General features: G+C 34.6%; 4 protein-coding genes across 4 annotated transcripts; 1 reads left to right on the top strand and 3 right to left on the bottom strand.

The window, feature by feature from the left end:
- Positions 1-842: 842 nt before the first annotated feature.
- On the top strand, positions 843-5,489 carry LOC124925079. The gene is made up of 7 exons (XM_047465052.1): positions 843-875; positions 2,133-2,303; positions 3,105-3,344; positions 3,873-3,917; positions 4,575-4,688; positions 4,769-5,353; positions 5,463-5,489. Exons 1-7 carry the CDS (start codon positions 843-845, stop codon positions 5,487-5,489), a joined length of 1,215 nt encoding a protein of 404 aa, XP_047321008.1.
- A 3,835-nt stretch (positions 5,490-9,324) lies between these two features.
- LOC124928175 (elongation factor 1-gamma-like) lies at positions 9,325-12,181 on the bottom strand. The gene is made up of 7 exons (XM_047468704.1): positions 12,025-12,181; positions 11,629-11,775; positions 11,479-11,539; positions 11,325-11,377; positions 11,135-11,236; positions 10,366-10,879; positions 9,325-9,993 (listed from the first exon to the last, which is right to left on the bottom strand). Exons 1-7 carry the CDS (start codon positions 12,031-12,033, stop codon positions 9,614-9,616), a joined length of 1,266 nt encoding a protein of 421 aa, XP_047324660.1. The 5' UTR covers positions 12,034-12,181; the 3' UTR covers positions 9,325-9,613.
- A 1,198-nt stretch (positions 12,182-13,379) lies between these two features.
- LOC124928176 (elongation factor 1-gamma 2-like) lies at positions 13,380-16,515 on the bottom strand. Its single transcript, XM_047468705.1, has 8 exons — positions 16,421-16,515; positions 16,265-16,311; positions 15,949-16,095; positions 15,799-15,859; positions 15,643-15,695; positions 15,445-15,546; positions 14,440-14,941; positions 13,380-14,014 (listed from the first exon to the last, which is right to left on the bottom strand). Exons 2-8 carry the CDS (start codon positions 16,271-16,273, stop codon positions 13,635-13,637), a joined length of 1,254 nt encoding a protein of 417 aa, XP_047324661.1. The 5' UTR covers positions 16,274-16,311; positions 16,421-16,515; the 3' UTR covers positions 13,380-13,634.
- Positions 16,516-18,330: 1,815 nt separating this feature from the next.
- On the bottom strand, positions 18,331-21,828 carry LOC124923756 (nucleolar and coiled-body phosphoprotein 1-like). The gene is made up of 3 exons (XM_047463725.1): positions 21,304-21,828; positions 20,584-21,199; positions 18,331-19,533 (listed from the first exon to the last, which is right to left on the bottom strand). The coding sequence occupies exons 1-3, from the start codon at positions 21,633-21,635 to the stop codon at positions 18,553-18,555; spliced, it is 1,929 nt and encodes a 642-aa protein (XP_047319681.1). The 5' UTR covers positions 21,636-21,828; the 3' UTR covers positions 18,331-18,552.
- Positions 21,829-21,922: the final 94 nt, after the last annotated feature.

Raw genomic sequence — 21,922 nt, forward strand, 5'->3', positions numbered from 1 at the left:
AATAATAATCGATTATACTCGCTTCGGCAAAATAAAATAAAAAATAAAATGATAATCCATCGTACCCAATGAAAAAGAAAAACAGAACAAATTAAACTTGATCGGTATATTTATTATTATTATTATTATTCAGAGAATTAGTATAAAAAGTTAAGTAAATATTTTTAAATTTTAAATATGGAAAATGTTGAATATTTTTTATAATTATTAACTAAATAGTATTATATTTTTATTTTTTTTTAATATAGAAAATTAGTATTGTAACATTCATTTCAATATTTTTAATTTTTTTTTAAATCATTATTATCAATCCAACTATTTTAATGAGTTATTTTATCTTTTTAAATAAATTATTTATAATTGGTTGAAAATGTTATATTATTTGTTTTCTTTTATGTATTTTAAAAATAAAAGTTATAATAAATGAAATTGATTTGTATGAATTTCTGAAATGTTACTATTTTTTAAAATATTTATAAACATTAAACATCAATTTGGATGTATGATCAAATATGAAAATTGGATTTAGTATAACCAAATTATTTTTTTTTAATAAATGTTTCACTGAAAAACTCATACTAAATCAATCCTAGAACATCCATAGAAGTTAAATTTGTTACTTTTCTTAAACTTGTATAAAATTCTAAAATTTTCAAGAACACTCTGAATTTGTTTTTTATTTTTGTTTAGATCCATACACAATTTATTTTTGTATTTAAGCATCTAAACCCTTCATTGCACTCATGTACTATCGCAAAATATTTAAGTTGGGTATTTTGAATCACAAGGTATTTCAGTTTTGTATATGGAAGAACATAAGAATAAACGGGAAATTGGACTAAATGACCCTACAAATAGGCCTATTTGCATCCGTGGTAATTTTTAATAATTTTTGATCTGATGACCACTTTTTTTTTTTTGACTAATTTACCCTTTTCGCGTAACGCGAAGGGAGTTCGCGTTTCGCGAAGTGAAACAGTCTTGATATATATACTCAAATTTTTTCATTTCTCTCATTTTCTTTCTCTCTCATGCTTTCTTTCCTCCTGAGTTTGTCGCCGGCGGCGTAAACTCCGGCGACGGCGAGCCCTCAAGCATAAATCGACAAGATAAGCAACCTAATCCCCGAATCTATGTTTATATAACAGATTTATGTTCTCATTTGTATTTCTTAATGAAACCCTAACCCTAAATATGTTCTTTTTGGTGATATTGGTTAATATTGGTTCATATTGAATCATATTTGTTCATATTGGGTCATATTTGTTCATATATGTTCATATTTGTTCATATTGGTTTATTAGTTTGTTCATCTTATTGATTGTTCTTTTGGCTGTGATGATATTTGCAGATGATATCGTTTCTGCTAGTTACTTAACGAAGCGTTAAGTACTTAACGAAGCGTTAAGTACTTAACGAAGCGTTATGTACTTAGCGAAGCGTTAAGTACTTAACGCTTCGTTAAGTACATAACGCTTCGTTAAGTACTTAACGCTTCGTTAAGTACTTAACGCTTCTGCACGCGCGCGTAGGAAGACGAAGAGGCGCGCGTATATGCACGCGCCATACCATATATTTTAAAAAATAAAACATTTGGACATTCATTTCTTCCATTTCCCTCTTCTATCCTCTCGATTCCTCTCTCTCTACAACCGTCACACTGAAGAAGACATTGACAAGGCCGATCTGCCCGTCCCCCTCGTGTCCTCCCTCTCTATCATTGATTCCCCATAAATCTCAGGTTAGTTTTAGTTTGGTTGTTGCATGTCTTTTTTTGGTTATGGGTTTTCATATTTGCATGTTTAGTTTTAGGGGTTTTGGCTGTTTCAGATTATTGGTTTAATATTGGTTAGGTTTAGCGTTTAATGTTTGTTTCTGGTTATTGATTATTGCATTATATTTGCATGTTTGTTTCTGGTTGTTGGTTATTGTTTCTGGTTTAGGGATTCGCGAATGACTTAACGCTTCGTTAAGTACTTAACGCTTCGTTAAGTACTTAACGCTTCGTTAAGTACTTAACGCTTCGTTAAGTACTTAATGAAGCGTTAAGTACTTAACGAAGCGTTAAGTACTTAACGTTTGATGTGGTCTATGTATATGATCTTACATTTTTGTTGTTGTTCCTTTTGTAGATGGCAGAAACCACCGTTCCTGATTTCCCTGGACGGATTTCTTGGAAAAGCGCCCTCTGCCTTAAGAAGATTGTAACGAAGTTTGAGGAAATGGATCTTGTGGAGAAGGTGTACAATACCCAATTCAGATATATAGTCTCTGCGCCAGTGTTGCAGTTCTCAGGAACTATTGTACATCACATGTTGCTTAGGAGGGTAACCTCAACCTCCAAGGAGATTACTTTCAATATCAATGGGCAAGAACTTGTGTTTGGTATGAAAGAGTACGCCTTGGTGACGGGCCTAAACTTCGGAAGGTTTCCTGAGGTGAACGAAGAAGAATGCCGAGGTTGTCCACCTCTGTTGGTAAAATATTTTAAAGGGAAGACGAGTGTAGTAATGCAAGACTTGGAGACTGCTTTTTTGAAATGTAGAGATAAGGAAGATGCCTGGAAGATGGGGCTGGTATGCTTGATTTGCCAGTACCTATTTTCATTTGACCCAAGGAGGGTGGTATTTGCCAAAATCCTCCACATGGTCGAAGACGAGGAAAGTTTCCTCCGATTTCCTTGGGGGAAGGTGACCTTTAGAGCCACCCTCAAGGGTTTGAACAAGAACATGAGACATCTCAGTCACAAATATTATAAGAAGAAGAAGGAAAAGAGTACTGATCCTTATGCTCCTTTTGCTTATAACATTTATGGGTTTGCACTGGCATTTCAAGTGTGGACATATGAGGTCATCAAAGGTTTTGTTCCTAAATTTGCTAGAAAGAATGAGCTTAATGATCCTCTATGCCCAAGGTTGTTAGTCTATCATTCCAACAGGAAGAACACCTTGATCGAGATAAAGACTGCCCTGGAGACAACGGATCTGACTGAGATGGAAGAGTCCTCCATGGAGAAGAGGTTATACAGTGGTGAGGACTTTGAACAAATAGATGAGTCAACTGATGAATTTTTTGAGGGATTTACAGAAGGGAAGTTAGTGAAGGAGGATTATGATGATGAAGAGGAGGGAAGTGAACCTGAGGATGAACATGAAGAACCTACTTCCAAACCAAACACCCGGAAGAGAAAGGCTGCGCTTAATCTCAAAGAAGCCGTAAACCTGAAGAGGAAGCTTGCTTATGAATCTAGTCCTGCCAACATTCCTAGCCCCCCATCCGCTACTAGTCCTGGATTACCTCCAACATCTTCTGTTGGATGTAAATGTGAAGAGCTGAAAGAGGAGGTAAAAGCGCTGAAGGAAGAGCTCATTAAGTACTTATCGCTTCGTTAAGTACTTAACGCTTCGTTAAGTACTTAACGCTTCGTTAAGTACTTAACGCTTCGTTAAGTACTTAACGCTTCGTTAAGTACTTAACGCTTCGTTAAGTATTATCTTTTGTTGTTCTTAACTGACCACACTGTTGTTTTATTTTTGCAGGAAGAGAATGTGGAGGAGATGAAGACGAATGACATGGAGATGAAGGATGGGAAGGTGGAGGAGGAGAGTGAGAAGGTGGAGGATATAACTGAAGTAAGTTTTACTTAGTGAAGTCAAATGTTGTTTCGGGAAGTAAACGCTGACCACACTGTTGTTTTCTTTTTGCAGGATGGGAAGGTGGAGGAGATGATGACGAATGAGATGGAGATGAAGGATGGGAAGGTGGAGGAGGAGAGTGTGAAGGTGGAGGATAAAACTGGGGTAAGTTTTGATTAGCGAAGTCTAATGTTTCGGGAAGTAAACATTGACCACACTGTTGTTTTCTTTTTGCAGGATAGGAAGGCGGAGGATAGTGGTGAGACTGAGAATAATGTGAAGGTGGATGGTGGGGAGATTGAGACTGATGGGAAGGTGGATGGTGGTGAGACTGAGAATAATGTGAAGGTGGATGGTGGGGAGATTGAGACTGATGGGAAGGTGGATGGTGGTGAGATTGAGAATGATGGGAAGGTGGATGGTGGGGAGATTGAGACTGATGGGAAGGTGGATGGTGGTGAGATTGAGAATGATGTAAAGGTGGATGTTGGGGAGATTCAGACTGATGTGAAGGTGGATGGTGGGGAGATGTTGCTCTCCGATATGATGCAAGAAATAATTGAGAAAAAGAAGGATGGGAAGGTCAAGGTTGAGAAGGTTGAGAAGGTTGAGAAGAAAGCCAAGGTTGGGAAGGTTAAACTCAAGGTTGGGAAGGTTGAGAAGAAAGTCAAGGTTGAGAAGGATGCCACGGATGGGAAGGATGAGAACGATGGGAAGGATGGGAAGGATTCGAGGGATGGGAATGATGAGAACGATGATGATGATTTCCAATTATACAACACTCCACCTAAAGGAGTAGTTCCCAAAAAAAGAGTGAGGAAGCAGAAGAAAGATGAAGACTACACCAACCCTTCTTTGTCAAAACAGCCAAAGACGAATGATCCATTAACTATCAATCCCCTTCAAAAATTTAATGATGAGTTGTTGGTTCAATTACAGAATTGGTTGAAAGATGAAGCTACCAATGATGAGACAAAGACTGTGTTTACTTGCGAAGCACGAAAGAAGTTGTTTGTTAGAGTTCTAACAAAGTCCACATGGCTTAAAGATCCTGTAAGTCTTGCATTTCATATTAATTCTTTAACTTATGAATAAGGTTTTTGATATATGCTGCCTTTTCCCCCATTTTGTAGGAAATCGACGCAGTGTGCCACTTGTTGCGCAAAAGGATTGAGCAATATCCCAAGACATATAAACATTGTAAAGTATCAATAGGGGATTGCTTATTAGCAGATATGATGAGGCGAGAGTATCCGAACTATAAAAAAGATCCTGAAAAATTTCCAATATCAGACGTCTTTTCTCAGTACTTCTGGGGAGCGCCTCATAGACATATGCCAGAATGGCCACTAGTAGACGATATTTACGTGCCTTTGAACATTGGCAACAAGCATTGGGTACTGTGCGTCGTTCGTGTACAAGATAATCACATTGACGTTTATGACTGCGACTCGAGTATTTATAGGAATCTCGATCCATACATGAGACCTTTGTGTGAGATGTTTCCACGAATATATGCAATGGGAGCCAGTGATGCTGAGCTAAAACGGTATCCTAATTTCAATTTCCAGAAACTGACATATAAAAGGTTGCCACACCCAGTCAAAAATGCAGTCGCCAAAAATGGGGAAGTCCCTAGAGCAGCAGAAAGTGGGGATTGTGGTGTATTTATGCTTATGCACATGGAATACTTGACTGCTGGTTTAGGTGTAGAGAAGGTGACTTCCAATGAAATGGACTTTTTTCGACAAAAGATGGCGGTCCGGTTATTTCATCAAATTACAGAACCTTAGTTTGTATTGTAACCGTTTATTGATTTTTGGATAGAACTTGACTTGTGCTTATGTATTCTGAACTTGTATTACTTTTTGGGTAGAACTTCAACTTAAGTTACATTTCATGTTAAAATATTTGTAGTTTTAATGTAGTCTGGTTTGTTGGTAGTCTGATATTTAAAAACCAAAGAATTGAACATATAAATCAATGTACCAAGTAACTAACTTAAACTCACTTAAACCAAGTTTTACTTAACGAAGCGCTTAACGAAGCGTTAAGTACTTAACGAAGCGTTAAGTACTTAACGAAGCGTTAAGTACTTAACGAAGCGTTAAGTACTTAACGAAGCGTTAAGTACTTAACGAAGCGTTAAGTACTTAACGAAGCGTTAAGTACTCCTACAGTACACAGATAAACTAGATACAACATACAGATTACAACTTATCCGATTACAACTTATCCGATTACAACTTATCCGAGTTCAACTTATCCGAGTACAACTTATCCGAGTACAACTTATCCGAGTACAACTTATCCAAAACATAATACAACTTATCCAAAACATAATACAACTTATCCAAAACATAATACAACTTATCCAAAACATAATACAACTTATCCAAAACATAATACAACTTATCCAAAACATAATACAACTTATCCCAATCAATCTAAAGGCTCATATTGTTGAGATGATGGCTCTTGCTGTTGAGAAGATGAGTCATGATGCTTAGATGATGATGCTTTTGCAGTAGATGGAGCAGGCATGACTGCTTTGCATGTGGCCCTATTATGTCCTAGTCCACCACATGAGGTGCATCGTCTCGGAGCCTTACGTACCTCACCTTGAGATGACCTACGCTTTGTTTGTGGACGCCCTTTCTTAACCTTGACAGGTGGTTTTAGACATACGCGTTCCTTGATCATTTCGGGAATATCCCAATCGTCTTCATCACCAGCAGGGTAACATGTCTCCGCATATGCATTCATCCAAGATTCAGTTGTGTAATATCTGTAAGAATGGAAAATAAAACGATTAAACAATTGGTTAAATAGATTGAACATGTGAGCTGAATAATACCTTGAACAAAAGTCATAACAAACCAAATTGCGGTGACGGGCAGCAGCCATTGCATGAGTACAAGGAAGACCAGAAACTTCAAATACCCTACAAGTGCAGTTCATGTCTTTCAAATTGACTTTAAAATGAGACTGATTGTCATGCACATAAAACTCGAATCGGTTAAGCGATGATACTGTATAGAATCTAGCCTTCTCGAATCCCTCACGTAACCACTTTTCATATGTTGGAGATAACACTTCTCGGTGGTTGGACGCTCTTTCTCTTCTCTCATTAAACCAACCTTGTATTGTCAATCTTAAATACTCGGCCATTGAGGAAATGGGGTACTTTCTGGCTTCCCTGCTCTGACTATTAAAACTCTCAGCATAATTGCTTGTTAGTTGATTGTATCGCTTACCGGGGAAAAATGCTCTACTCCATCTTTGAAATCCAATTTCTTCCAAATAGGCAGCAATCATATTATCTTTAACCCTTATCTTGTCAAAAAAACGATTGAATTCGTGGACGGTGTACGCACGAGAAGACATATCAAACTCCATATGACAATTATCAGTTTTGAATTTCGCGTTGATATTCATCTTTATGTGATATGTGCACGCACCGTGGTATGCTTCTGGAAAAACAGCACATAAGGCATTGGCGATGCTTGGGTGTCTATCGGATACGAAGACGAGATCATCAACTAATCCAATTGCTTCTCTCAATTTTTGCATAAAATAAGTCCAAGAGTTATTATTCTCTGAATCAACAACTCCGAATGCGACAGGATATAATTGTTCATTAGCATCTAATGCAATAGCCACCAATAGTTGACCTCCCACCTTGTGCTTAAGAAAACTGGCATCAACACACAATACGGGACGACAAAATGCTTTGAAACCCCTAATAGAGAGGCCTAGGGACATGAACATATACTTGAAGTGCCCGACCTCGTCTGTTTGGATGTCTGTTATGGTACCAGGATTATGCTTCTCCAACATGTATAAGTATGAGGGTAATTTTTCATATGAATCCTCAACCGTTCCTCGCACCGCCACTAATGCCATTTCCCTAGCCCTCCAAGCCTTATTATAAGTCAAATTTACCCCATAAGTTGCCTGCATGTCTTCAATTATTTTCTTAGGCAAGTGATTATGGTGATGGTCCATATACTTACTCTTCACGCACTGCCCAATAACCCATGCTGGTGTTTGCATTTTTTTCTCTGGCCTAGATAGAACTGAGCATGAGTGTTGTTGGTCGAATTTCTGGATCTCAAACATCTCAGATAATTTACCTTTCACGGCACGCAATCTCCACTTGCATTTCTCATCCAAACATTTCACATACCAAAGATGTTTTCTTGACTTCTCCACCTTGAATTCAAAATGATTAGCCATCGCATATTTATATAGCATCAGTTGTAGTTCTTTTTTATTTTCAAACAAGGCACCGACTTCCAATACAGTTTCAGTAGTTAACGCCAACGCAAATGAGGGGTCTGTCGGTGATATGTCTGTCGGTGATATGTCTGTCGGTGATATGTCTGTCGATGGTGTACCAAATGATGATCTTCTTGCACTACATGGTGTACCCAATGATGATCTTCTTGCACTAGTAGGTGTACCCGTTGATGCTCTTCTCGCACTATGTGGTGTAGGTATCGATTCATGCAAGTCCTGAGTAAGTGGGATGTGAGGCAAAGAGTTATCTCCGGCTTCATTACTTTCAACAAAGACCTCCGAGGGTAAAGCTTCTGGTACAATTTTCTGAGTAAATTGTGGGAGAATACTTTCTTGAGTTGGGTAGGTAAGTAGTGGTATCTTTTCTTTAGTAAAATGTGACTTCTCTACTACAGACACACACAATGGTGACACGGTTCTACCCAAAATCAAGCGTGATAAATATATGTTCAGATCCTCATCATCTTCAATAAAAACGGGTTTAGGATTTGTGATATTCGGAATATCATACTTCACTTGCAGCACTAAATCATAGGTAGATTTCTGCACTTGAAGTCTTTCATGGAGTTTATCAATTAATTCAGCATAACGAGTACTTTGGGGTAAATCCAATGTTTTGATTGAAGAGGCATCAAAAAACCATATTCCATTAGCATCAACTTTCCACTCTCCATTATAGAAAACGAAAACTTCGGCTGCAAGAAAAATGGGAAACGGGATAATTAATACTGTGAAATGGAAACCCTTCGCGAAACGGGAAGTACTTAGCGAAACGGGAAGTACTTAGCGAAACGGGAAGTACTTAGCGAAACGGGAAGTACTTAGCGAAACGGGAAGTATCATCAGAAGAAACCCTAAACAACACAGTGATTCGAAAATACATAAATGAACAACAATAAACTTGAAATACATAAACTTACCAATTGTTACAGTGCTTGTGCTCGTCGTGGAGCTCATTGAGTGCCGCCGTTGAACTCCGTCGCCGGCGAGATTAGAGAGAAGGAGGAGAAAAGCGGAAGGGAAGAGAGAGAAGAAGAAGAAAAGAAATGAAAAAAAGATGGCCGGATTTTATTATATAGTAAGGGTATTCTGGACTTTTCACAGCGTCTCACTTCGCGAAACGCGGGACTTCGCGTTTCGCGAAAAGGGTAATTTCGTCCAAAAAAAATTAAGTGGTCATCAGATCAATTTCAATTATCTGGTGACCACGGAGTCAATTTCCCTTATTTGTAGGGTCATTTAGTCCAATTTCCCGAATAAACAGGCTTTCCCATTTCATATGCATCATACATTAATGGAAAAGAGAGCTCTAAGTTTGAGCAGGTGCTAGTTACAATTTATCAGAAGCAATATATTTGGTTAATCTGAAAATCAAATAATAGACTGGTTTATACTTTCTAAACACAATAGAAGAAGATAGAGATTTAACTATTATATTTATTTGAGTCATTTTAGATCTAAAAAATAACTAAATAAGTTAGTCCACTCACATGAACTGAGAATCCTGGATAAATACAGAGACCATTATTAGTTAACAACAATCATACAGAAGACACACACAATCAACATCTGAAAATAATAAGAAATTCAAACAGATGTTTCTAAATTCTAAAACCTGCAAAATGGAAGTACTAGTGATCTTTGTTTCTTAGTCTTTTTCCTTTTTTGAGGATTCCTCACTTGAAACATTTAGCATCCAAAAGAGGCTCTCCTTCAAATGGCTCTTGATCCTCAATCATCTGGCTAACCCTCTCCTTCTGGGCTGGATCGGAAATGTCAACCTTTGTCCACTCGTAAAGTTCCATGTCATAGCACTCCTCAAGAACAAACTTTGGGATTTCAGGTCCACGGAAGAGCCAAAGCCCCTTCACCTTGAATGGAGGCTCTGCACCGATCACTAACATCTTTCCGAAAGCATATTTGCGAGTCAGGTCCATACGCTGAAGAAACCCACCGACCTTATTCATGGTCACAAATGAGACCATGTTCTCATCATTGTACTTGTAATCACAGAACCAAAGAGAGTATCCCTCTGGATCATACATATCCCAGAAACCTGTCAAAGAATCAACATCAAAAGTGGATTATTTTAAGATGGATTTTAAATTAGAAATCTCCTTGATTTAATGATGCCTCATTTGAAAACAATTTTGTTTAAGCTTTTGTATTTTACAAGATTTAAATAAGGATACCAAAAATAACAAATTTTCATCAAAACAATAATTTAAAACATAATAATAATAATAAAACAAACAGGATCTTAGGCCTTGTTCAAATTTGGTAAGAGACAACCAGAAATTTATGATTGTTTCTGTATCTAGGTAATTTATCCATACACAGAAATAAAACTGTTTCCAAATGGGGCTAATTAACTTACCAAAGTAAAATCCAAAGTTTACAACATAAGCAAGATGAAAAGAGAACATACCCTTAATAGCAACTTCACGGAAGTTGGACTTGGTGTTGGAATACAGTCTCTTCCAATCATCCAATACCATCGGGCTTGGAGGAAGCAGATCAAGAGGATTCTTTGCTTTGGGCTTTGGAGCCTCTTCTTCCTCGACAGCCTCTTCTTTTGCCTTTGGTTGCACTTTAGGTGCTTCCTTCTTAGGCTCGTCCTTGGGCTTTGATAATTTAGCTTCTTTTGGTTGTGGAGTCTTCTTTATAGATTGAATAGGAACAACTGAATCTGCTTGCTTTACCTCACCCAATATTTTGCTGAAGTTAGGTTGATTAACCATGGTCCAAAAGTATCTCTCCACATGAGGAAACTCAGAGGTGAAGCTCTTGGTCATGACATGGGAGAATCCCAAGTATAAATTACATGTTAATATGATATCAGCAAGTGTCACAGCATGACCAACCAAGAAAGTGTTTGAAGCCAAATGTGTACTCAAAGCACCCAGTGCCCTCTTCAAGTTAGCAATAGCAGCTTCCTCAGCCTTTTAAAAGTCAATAGTATACCAAAATAACCAAGAAATTTAGGGTGAGTTTCATAAACTGAAAAGCACTTCATTATTTAGATGAAGTGATGAGATGTGTTAACAGTGACATAATCTCTTTCATTTGTATGTAAATCTCTCTAAACAAGAAACCCAGGGCAGACAATGATGAACCATATTTGAAGTCATTTCTATCTCTAAACATATTCTCTGAGCTGAATGATCAATAAGACAATGAAGACGAAGGCCACTTACAGGAGGAAGGTAAAGAGCAAATCCCATTCTTGGTCTCAACCAGGCTAAAATATTAGCATCAATTTCAAGTGTTGCAAATTCAATCCACTGTTCAATCTGACCCTGCAACAGAAAACAATTGAACTAAGATACAAAGAAAAAACAAAGAGAGCAAAGTTCTAAATAAACCCAAATTGAGTAAAATTCATACATATTCAATGGATGAAGAACCATAAAGAGGGTTGTCAGCCTTCAGACGAGTAACTGCATTAATCAGCACAAAGTCACAATTATCACTTTTCAAAAAAGCGTCTTTTCCCCTCTTTTTTCAAGTATTAAACATAAATCAATATAGGCAATCTAACCATAACGAGCAATAGCGTTACTCTCAAAAACTGAACCATCAGGGGTTTCAAGCACAGGAATCTGTAAAAAAGGAATATCTATGATCAATAAGCAAACAAAGTATAAAACTAGATCTCTAACTTGTACTATATTGTCTGTGTGTCATTTACCTTTCCAATAGGGTTCATCTTTAGAAATTCAGGTGTTTTGTTAGATACACCCATCTGAAAATTTGGAGCAATTTCTACCTGGATCCCACTGTACTCTGCAACAATAAGTGTCTTTCTGACATTTTTGTTTACATTGGAGTGCAAGACCTGCATATCAAACAATTGTTGGATAGATCATAGAATAAATACACACATATTAAGGAATGCGCTTCAGTAACCCAAATGCAAACTACAAGATATAAGCAATTCAATTTCAAATGTACAGTTCCAAACTCATACAGTTAAAATTCATTATGATTATCATAACGTAAACCCTAAACAAGATCTGAAACAAGTTTTGAGAAAAAATCAAAATAAAGAGATGGTCAATTAATCCAGCAAACATCAAAGACTTACCAAGGCCATAGCTAATCAGAAAAACGTTCGCCTAGCAAATATCAGATCTGAGAATTATTATAAAACGGAAGGATTTCACTATAAAAGAAGCTTTATCAGTGACTATTCTGAGTAGAAATTCACAAAAAGAGGAGACTTGTGAGAATATTCTTAGGTATAAATCTGGTTTGGTTTATTAAAGTTGTTTATTTTTTAAATCACAAACAATTATAAAAAATTGAGAGTGATATAAGTGGAAAGTTATGAAATGAATATGTTGAAAAAATAGGTTATCTTTCTAGGAGAAATGATTTTAAAATTTTAAATTTAATGTAGGAATAATACATCATTTTCTTACATATTCTTATCAATGTTTAAAAAAAAATTCTTAATATATATTTAATTATAAAAAATAGTTACTTCATATAATTAATATCTAATAAAATATATAAAAATAAAATTGTCCAAACTCATCACTCTTTCCTAAAGTAGGTGTTTTCAATAAAAGAAAGAGGGTTTAGCTCTCGCACCACGTAACCAAACACTAAATTTATAAAGAATTTTTAAATGTAAACGTGTCGTTTGTACACTTAAATTATTTTCTTAATTTAAAAAAAAGTTAGGTGACGACTATTTATTCATTAGGTTAATTAAGAATGAATTAATTATGAGTTGACTATAAAACTTAATTTTCATTGCTTAATTTTTTATAACATTTGAAATAATAATTATTGACGAAGAATTTCAAGAAATGTAATTAACTCCACAAAGCCTTCCTATTAAATTTTATTCTAATTCATGTTAAGTATATTTGTAAAAATAACTCAAATTTCATTTTATTCTTGGGAATATGCTAACTTAGTTTAGTTCTTAAATGTTCTATAAAAATATATTGTATTTAATTAAGCCCCTTTAGGCAAAGAAAGTAGCAAATTTGGACTATGCTTTCGGAAGCAAAGCTAGCTTATCCCTTGATTTCAGTTAACTTCTAAATTAAATTATTGATTTTCGTATAAACTTATAAAATTGAAAATTTACTTTAAAAGAATATTAAGTACATATAAAATTAATCTAAAAATAAGATAGAATCAAAAATTAATTATTATTTTATTTTTGAATATATAAATATATATTCTTTTTAATTCTTTATAAAAATTGTAAAAAATTAATCTAAATAAAATAACATTTGATAAACCATTTAAAAATAAAAAAAATGACATGGTTTAAAAAAAAAGGATGAGAGAAAAGAAACAAATATAATTTTGAAATGAATTTATTTTTTCACTAACAGAAGGGCTTGATTTCTTTAAAGATTTATATAAAAATATCAAAAAGAGTTAATAATATCTAGATAATACATGGATTGATCACTAAGAAGAAGTAAATAAAGTTAGTCCACTCACATGAACTAAGAATCCAGGATAAATAATATAGAAACCATTATCAGTTGACAACAATCATCCAAAAAAACACTCTGGCAACGTCTGAAAATATTTTAGAAATTCAAAAAGATGTTTCTAAATTCTAAAACCCGCATAATGAAAGTACTAAAGAGCTTGGTTTCTTGTAATTTTAAAAAAAGGGAAATAAAGTACCAAAACTTGTAGTCTTTTTCCTTTTTTGAGGAATGCTCACTTGAAACATTTAGCATCCAAAAGAGGCTCTCCTTCAAATGGCTCTTGATCCTCAATCATCTGGCTAACCCTCTCCTTCTGGGCTGGATCGGAAATGTCAACCTTTGTCCACTCGTAAAGTTCCATGTCATAGCACTCATCAAGAACAAACTTTGGGATTTCAGGTCCACGGAATAGCCAAAGACCCTTCACCTTGAATGGAGGCTCTGCACCAATCACTAGCATCTTTCCGAAAGCATACTTGCGGGTCAGGTCCATACGCTGAAGAAACCCACCGACCTTGTTCATGGTCACAAAGGAGACCATGTTCTCATCATTGTACTTGTAATCACAGAACCAAAGAGAGTATCCCTCTGGATCATACATATCCCAGAAACCTGTCAAAGAACCAACATCAAAAGGTGATTATTTTAAGGTGAGCTAAATACAAATGATATTTTGGGTTATTTGAGATTTAATCTCCAAAATACCCAGATCAAACAAGGCCATAATCCCTTAATCCATGGTCAACATTTTAAATAACCTTACTTTATATTTTACAACATTTTAAATGATTTAAATAAGGATACCAAAAATGACAATTTTCATCAAAACAATACATTAAAAAAATAATAATAATAAACAAAACAAGTTCTTAGGCCTTGATCAGATTTGGCAAGAGTCAACTAGAAATTTATGTTTGTTTATGTATCTAGGCAATTTATCCATATACAGAAATAAAACTGTTTCCAAATGGGGCTAATTACCTTACCAAAGTAAATTCCAAAGTTTAGAACATAAGCAAGATGAAAAGAGAACATACCCTTAATAGCAACTTCACGGAAGTTGGACTTGGTGTTGGAATACAGTCTCTTCCAATCATCCAATACCATGGGGCTTGGAGGAAGAAGATCAAGAGGATTCTTTGCTTTGGGCTTTGGAGCCTCTTCTTCCTCAACATCCACTTCTTTAGCTTTAGGTGCTTCCTTCTTTGGCTCATCCTTGGGCTTTGATGCTTTAGCTTCTTTTGGCTGTGGAGCCTTCTTTGTAGATTGAATAGGAACAACTGAAACTGCTTGCTTTACCTCACCCAATATTTTTTTGAAGTTAGGCTGATTAACCATGGTCCAAAAGTATCTCTCCACATGGGGAAACTCAGAGGTGAAGCTTTTGGTCATGACATTGGAGAATCCCATGTATAAATTACATGTCAATATGATATCAGCAAGGGTCACAGCATGACCAACCAAGAAAGTGTTTGAAGCCAAATGTGTACTCAAAGCAACTAGTGCCCTCTTCAAGCTAGCAATAGCAGCTTCCTCAGCCTTCAAAATTTTGAAAGTGTCAGAAGGATACAAAAATAACCAAGAAATTTTGGGTGAGTTTCAACAAACTGAAAAATGTCTGAATTTTAAGTGTCTGAAATAATTATATTAATTTACAAGGGTTTAAAGTTGTATTTTGTACTATCTTATTACTATATTAACAAGTTAAGTCTTAATAAGTCAATAAATTAGGCTAGATAAATAAGTGATCTTAAATAAAAGTAACAAAATTAATTTAATTTTTTTGATGGAAATAATAAAATGTGTTTAACATTGACATACTCTATTCCATTTGTAACGTAAATCTATCTAAACAAGAAACCCAGAGCAGATAAGTTTCTTTAGATCAATGTTCAGCACACAATAGAATAATAGAAGTTTAATGTGATAATGATCATCCATATTCATCATAGCCATGTATAAATCTAAACATTTTCTCTGATGTATCATGTCCATATCTAAACTGCAATAACAATGAGAAAATGAAGACATAGTACACTTACAGGAGGAAGGTAAACAGCATATCCCATCCTTGGATACAACCACTTCGCAATATTAGCATCAATTTCCAGTGTTGCAAAATCAATCCACTGTTCAATATGGCCCTGCAAAAGAAAATAATTGAACTAAGATACAAAAAAATACTAACAAAAGAAGAAAGGAGGGAAAGGTTTTAAATAAAACAAAATTGAGTAACATACATATTCAATGGACGAAGAACCATAAAGAGGATTGTCAGCCTTCAGACGAGTAACTGCATTAATCAGCACAAAATCACAATTATCATCTTTTACAAAAAATGTATATTTTCCCCATTTTTTCAAGTATTATACATAAATCCATATAGGAAATCTAACCATAACGAGCAATCGCATTGCTCTCAAAAATTGCACCATCAGGGGTTTGAAGCACAGGAATCTGTACAAAATGAATATTTATCAATAATAAGCAAACAAAACCATATCTTTACATGAGTACTTGTACCATACTGTCTCTATCTCATTTACCTTTCCAATAGGGTTGATCTTCAGAAACTCCGGTGTTTTGTTAGATACACCCATCTGAAAATTGGGAGCAAGATCTACTTGGACCCCGCTGTACTCCGCAACAATAAGTGTCTTGAAGACATTTTTGTTTGGAGTGGAATGCAAGACCTACATATAAAACAATTGTATGTTGTAGTTTTCATTGGGGTTACTCGTTACAGTAAAAATTCAAGATGAAGATCATGAACAAGACCAGAAACAAATCGTATGAAACAAATCAGGATTCGTTTCGGTGAAAAATGACAATAAAGAGAAACGGGGTTACGAAAAGACTTACCAAAGCCATAGCTAATCAGCAAATCGTTCGCCGAATAGATATCAGATCTGAAAATAATCACAACAAGAAAGGATTTCAATATAACAGAAGCTTGATCAGATGACTAATTGGAGTAGAAATTGACAAAAATGAAGAGACTTTGAGAAAGAATATAACCTGAGAACGAGAGAGATTTCTCAATAGGAGGTGATAAAATGTCGATCTTCACTTATATATGGGTGAGACTGGGAGGCAGCTAGGGTTTTAGTAAGGAAATGCAAAGATATCGGGCCGGGCCCCTTTTTGGGGTTTCTTGAATTTCTTCTTTACATATGGATCGGGCATTTTAAATGGTTACAATTTGAACCCGTCAAATAAATCTTGTAAGAAGAGCTTTAAAAGCTCAACGAAAAACGCCAATTTAACAAAACTATGTTTTAATTATTATTTAATATATTTTTTTTATTAAACATTTATACAATTTTATTTACAAGTTTATTTTGTTAGACTATATTTCATTTTTTAAAAAAATTGTATATACGTGTTCAAAATTTGGAAAATATATTTGTAATAACCAATAATAAAATTTACGTTTTAATTTTTCTGTTCATTCAGATTCTGCACGTTTTTTCTAGAAAAACTAATTATATTCTATATGCATCAAATTAATTAAAGATATCTTGCAAAATAAATGATTACTATTCCTAAAAATAAACATTTATCCATCTTTAACAAAGTCAAAATTTATAATACTTAAAAGGTAAAGAGAAACCAACTTTGATGCAGATTTAAATATACTATTGTCAAAATTATGTATTAGGGTTTCATCACATTGTCAAAATTAAAAATATCATTTGCAAAACTATTACATAAAAATAAAATGTTTTCCAGACTTTAAATGACATTATTTTGTTCAACAATAAAAAAAAATTGTATAATAAAATATCTACAATATTCACATATTTTTTTATCACTAATTTTTATTGTATATTTAAAAATATTTATTTTATAATTATTATAAAGTGTAATATTGTATAATAATATTTAAATTTTCAGTATCCTATTAAAAAAATTGTTTGGTTGGTTATAATTTAAAGATACAATCTTAATAAAAATATTAATTGTTTATAAAATTATTTTAATATTTCAAAATAAATATTATAAAATTAATTATGGATACACTTGTCAAAATGTTATTTAATTTTATATATTATTTAAAAACAAATTTAACGAGAACCAAGAACCAACCAGTATATAGCACTACTATTCTTTAACAAATTATATTAATCAAACAATTAATATGTGCGAGATTATGAACAATATATAAGGTTTTGATAAAATGCTCAAATAAACCAAATTACCCTAAACACACATACCACCCTAATTGTATTATAATGACGAGTTTAATGGATAAAAATAATTTATTTTCAAACAAATAAATTATAAAAAAAGTTAATATTTTAAATCAACTAAATAAAAATTATAATATAAAAAATAAAAATATAGTCAATTTTGAACGAATTATATCAATCTAATACAATTTTTTTCTATATTTATTATTGAGTGTGGCCTCTAATAATTTATTTTTATATTTTTAACAATATATTTTTTTTCAGATGTTTCTGTTAATTTTTTTTTTCTGAGTAAATTTTTTCGTTAATTTTCCTCTAATACAACACACAATCTATTGTTACGATGAATTATTTTTCCAAGTGTAGTTTCACCCAACCTTCTATGTTCATGAAATTTTGTTTTTTTTTAAGAAACATATTATCATCCCGTCGTTGAATGAATCTCGAGACTAATAAGTAACTTTTTAAAATTATTTTTGGTTATTGTTCCAACACATTCAATGGCCATGTAATTCTACATTTTTTTTTTTTTTTTCTGGTTTTTCAATCAACACTATTATATCATTTGATGAATTTCAAAACTCACGTGTTTAACAAACTTCTCTTCTTAAATCTCAAATCCTTCTAATCTTGAGTTAGGATGGAAACTATAAAAGAGTTTCATTAGCAGAAATCACTAAAATAATATAAAAAATAAACCTAGCAAATAACTGCAAATGTTAAGGTATAAAAGTATGACCAAATAAAATGTATCTAATCTTTTTCATAGTAAATCACAAGACCAGGAAAGGTGGCCCCTCTAATTCAGACGGTATCTTGAATTCACCACTAGTCTAAAAAAAAAACACATTTATGGCAACAACTACTACTCAACAAAAACAAAAATCCGATCCTGATTTAACCAAGAAAGAAAGAAAAAAAAAAGTAATTTACAAGAATTCTTTATTATGAGTATTATTACCTCCTTGTACGTTTTTTAGCAGTAGTATTCGTATCTCCTTCATCTCTCCTCCTCTTAGTCGCCACTGCACTCCCCCCTCCGGCGCCGCCGCTCCTTGTACTTGTACCCTCCCTCCCTCGCCTCACCGGCTGCGACTTCCCGGCGGCCGGTTTCTTCGTCGGCGGTGGTGGTGGGCTCTCCTCCTTTGTCTGCTTTACAACTCCCCTCTTCGGTAACTCTTTCCGGCGATCACCACCACCACCACTACCTTTCTTATTACTCGCCGCATCATCACTCCTCAATCTCTCCAACAAACTTGAATTAGTAGTATTACCTTTAGCAGGGGAAGCGTTTTTCTTTATCCTTTTCAAAAAATCAGCCGCCCCTTTCTTCCTAGACGATGAAGTTGTTGTTGTTATCTTTTTCTGATCAGGTTCAGGGGAGCTTGGAACGCTCTTGTCTTCTGAAGGTGAAGGAGGTTTGGATGCTGCCCTGCTCTTTATTCCTTTTCTCAAACTTCTAGTACCCGTCACAGGCTTTTCCTTGCTCTTAACCTTTACCGGGGGGCTGTCATCCTCTTTCAAATCTTTTGCAGCCGCCGTAGATTTTGCGGCGGAGATGGAGCTTCTCTTGCGACATACAACGATTGGAGTGGATGTGGGACGGTTTTTGGTTAACAAGCTGGTATTTGGTTTATCCGGGTCGGGTTGAGCGGCGGTGTTTGTGTCGTCGGAGTCGATTGAAAGACCGGGTTTTTGGAGATTGGTCATTTTCTCACTGATTTCTTTTAAAACTAAAGTGCGGAGCTGGAGAGCTGCTAAGGATTCTTTGGATGACTTGGGGAAGACGGTGATGATGTTGGTGAAGAGAAGGAGTACGTCGCGGTAGAATTTGGAGGCGTCCGATGAATAATATGAAGATGATTTTGCGGCCACCTTTCGCCGGATGGTTTCCAGATCAATATGCTGTCGGATTATCTCATTGTACTCTTCCGTTTTCTGTAACAAACGATGATAATAATGTTTCATTACTTGGACCCACAAAAGGAAATCAATGCCACTTTACAACTATCCGCTATTATATTATACAACATATTTTAAAACTTAAGATTCAAATCCTCATTCCACAACTAATAACATAATTTAAAATAACATTTGTTTTTCAAATAGGACATATGCAATAATACATCTTTATGAATATATAATGAATTTTAAAAAAAGTTGTGAAAAATATTAAATAAATTGTCTAAAAAAAATAATGATGAGATAGAACAATTCTTATAATATTAGGTAAATAAGAATAAATATTTTTTCATTCAAATATATATAAAAATAGAATAATTAAATAATATTTTATTCAGTATTAAAATAATAAATCAAGTTATACAAAATAACATATTATTTTAAATTAAATATTTCATTAATAAAAGAAATAAATGAAAAATATAATAAACTAATTATAGTAGGTGAAAAAGATGTAGAATATTCCATAAAATCTATTACAATAAGAAAATAAATAATAATTTAATAAGTTTTTTATTTCAAAAATCAAATACAGTTTCAACATCTAATCATTCTTTTATATACTTCAATACCAAAATTATCTTTTATTTAAAAATATAAAATTAATTTATCTTTAAAAAATAAAAATAAAAATAAAAATATTTTTAACTTTTAACAATAAAAATATTTTTAACTTTTAACAATAAAAAATTTATTTTTAAAAATTTTTAATCAAACAAGAAAAAACGTATGTTTGTTAGTAAGAGAGAATATGTGATTTATAAATAAATATAAGTAATGAAATAGCTTTAAAAAACGAGAGATTTGTTGGCCAATGTCACACGTATGTTCACACACGCGCATATAACATTAGCCATCATTTCATTTTAAAATTAATTTATTAAAAATTAAAAAATGTGGTTTAATGTTTGTGCGATTGGTTATTTAATCTATATCGTATGGTGAAGATTAAAACAAAAACCATGATCCGACGGTAGATAATAGAATGAACCTGGCGTAATGAAAAACATAAAAATTAAACCATACCTGATTATCAAGCCGGCGTTCAAAGAGCGAACCGTGTTTATGCGATCGGATAACATCTAAAAACGCAACCAACGGTTCAGATTTCACCGCCTCCCGTCGTTGTTTAATGGTGGCGGGAGAAACCACTGGTTCATTCCCTAACCGGCGTTTCTTCTTCGATAAACTCGCCGAACTTTGAACGTCGCTGCTACATAAATCCTTATTCCCTTTCTTTGAATTAGTCGCCGATTTTCCACTTTTCTCTGCCTGATTCGCTTTTGACGTCGGCGGCGGCAGCGGCGGCGCGTGTTTCGCAATCGTATCCGAACTGTCGTTAGACGAATCGCTCGTAACTCGATTCAGTTTCTCAACCGGTTCAGTTTCTCTAGACCGGTTCTGCGACGAATTCGACTCGTTAAACGATAGGTTTTCCCTGTCGGAACCGTCGCGTACGGCGGTTTCCGGCGAGGCTTCATCGACGTCTTCGCGTTTGTTGTTGTTGTCTACATGAGAAACATCCATCAGATCTGGCTTTTCGTCGTCGTTGCTGTTGTCATCTCCTCTAACCTTCAACTTCTCCTCTTCTTCTTCCTCTTCTTCCTTCTCTTCCAATCTCTTCACCTTCAACTGCAACTTTCTGTTTGAATATACACACAGATACGGATCGATCGGAACAGTGTTTCAGATCCAAATAGAAATGGCTTACGTATAAGAAAATTGAGAGAGATAGAAGATATTTACTGGATCGAAAGATCATGTAGATGAACCTCCTGTCGTAGCTCTGCAACTCTGAGTTTACGGAGATCCTCAATCCAAGGAACGGATGAAGAATGAACAACGGCGGCGGCGTTTCCTCCTCCGTCTTCATTCATGAAACGGCGGTTGAGGTCGATAAATTTGCCCTTACAAGTCTGTGCCGTAAGAGGGAGAGAACTTCTCGCCTGTAACTCTATGGCGACCAAATCCCAATCCTTAGAGCCATGACGCTCGACTGCACAGGCTAACAGAAGCTCATCCCAGGTCGTCCAATCCAATCGCTTCAGTATTCCTCCTCCTTCTCCTTCGTCGGCCATGAATGTTGTTCTTCTTCTTCTCTTCAGCAGACGAAATCGTATCCCTCCATTTCTAATAAGAAAAAAGAATTAGGGTTTCTTTTCTCGCCATCGTCGTCTTCGTCTATTTCGCGGACTCTTTACTCTTTTTTTTTTTAATTTTATTGCTTATATATATATATATAATTTTATTTTATTTTATTTTAATTTCTAAAATCAATATTTGAATAAGAGAGAGATAATTGTCCTTCAAGGAGCATTATATAGGCGGGGAAGTTAGTATGAAGCTCTGTTTCATTACTATTTGT

Source organism: Impatiens glandulifera, chromosome 2 (assembly GCF_907164915.1).
Source record: "Impatiens glandulifera chromosome 2, dImpGla2.1, whole genome shotgun sequence".
Lineage (NCBI taxonomy): Eukaryota > Viridiplantae > Streptophyta > Magnoliopsida > Ericales > Balsaminaceae > Impatiens > Impatiens glandulifera.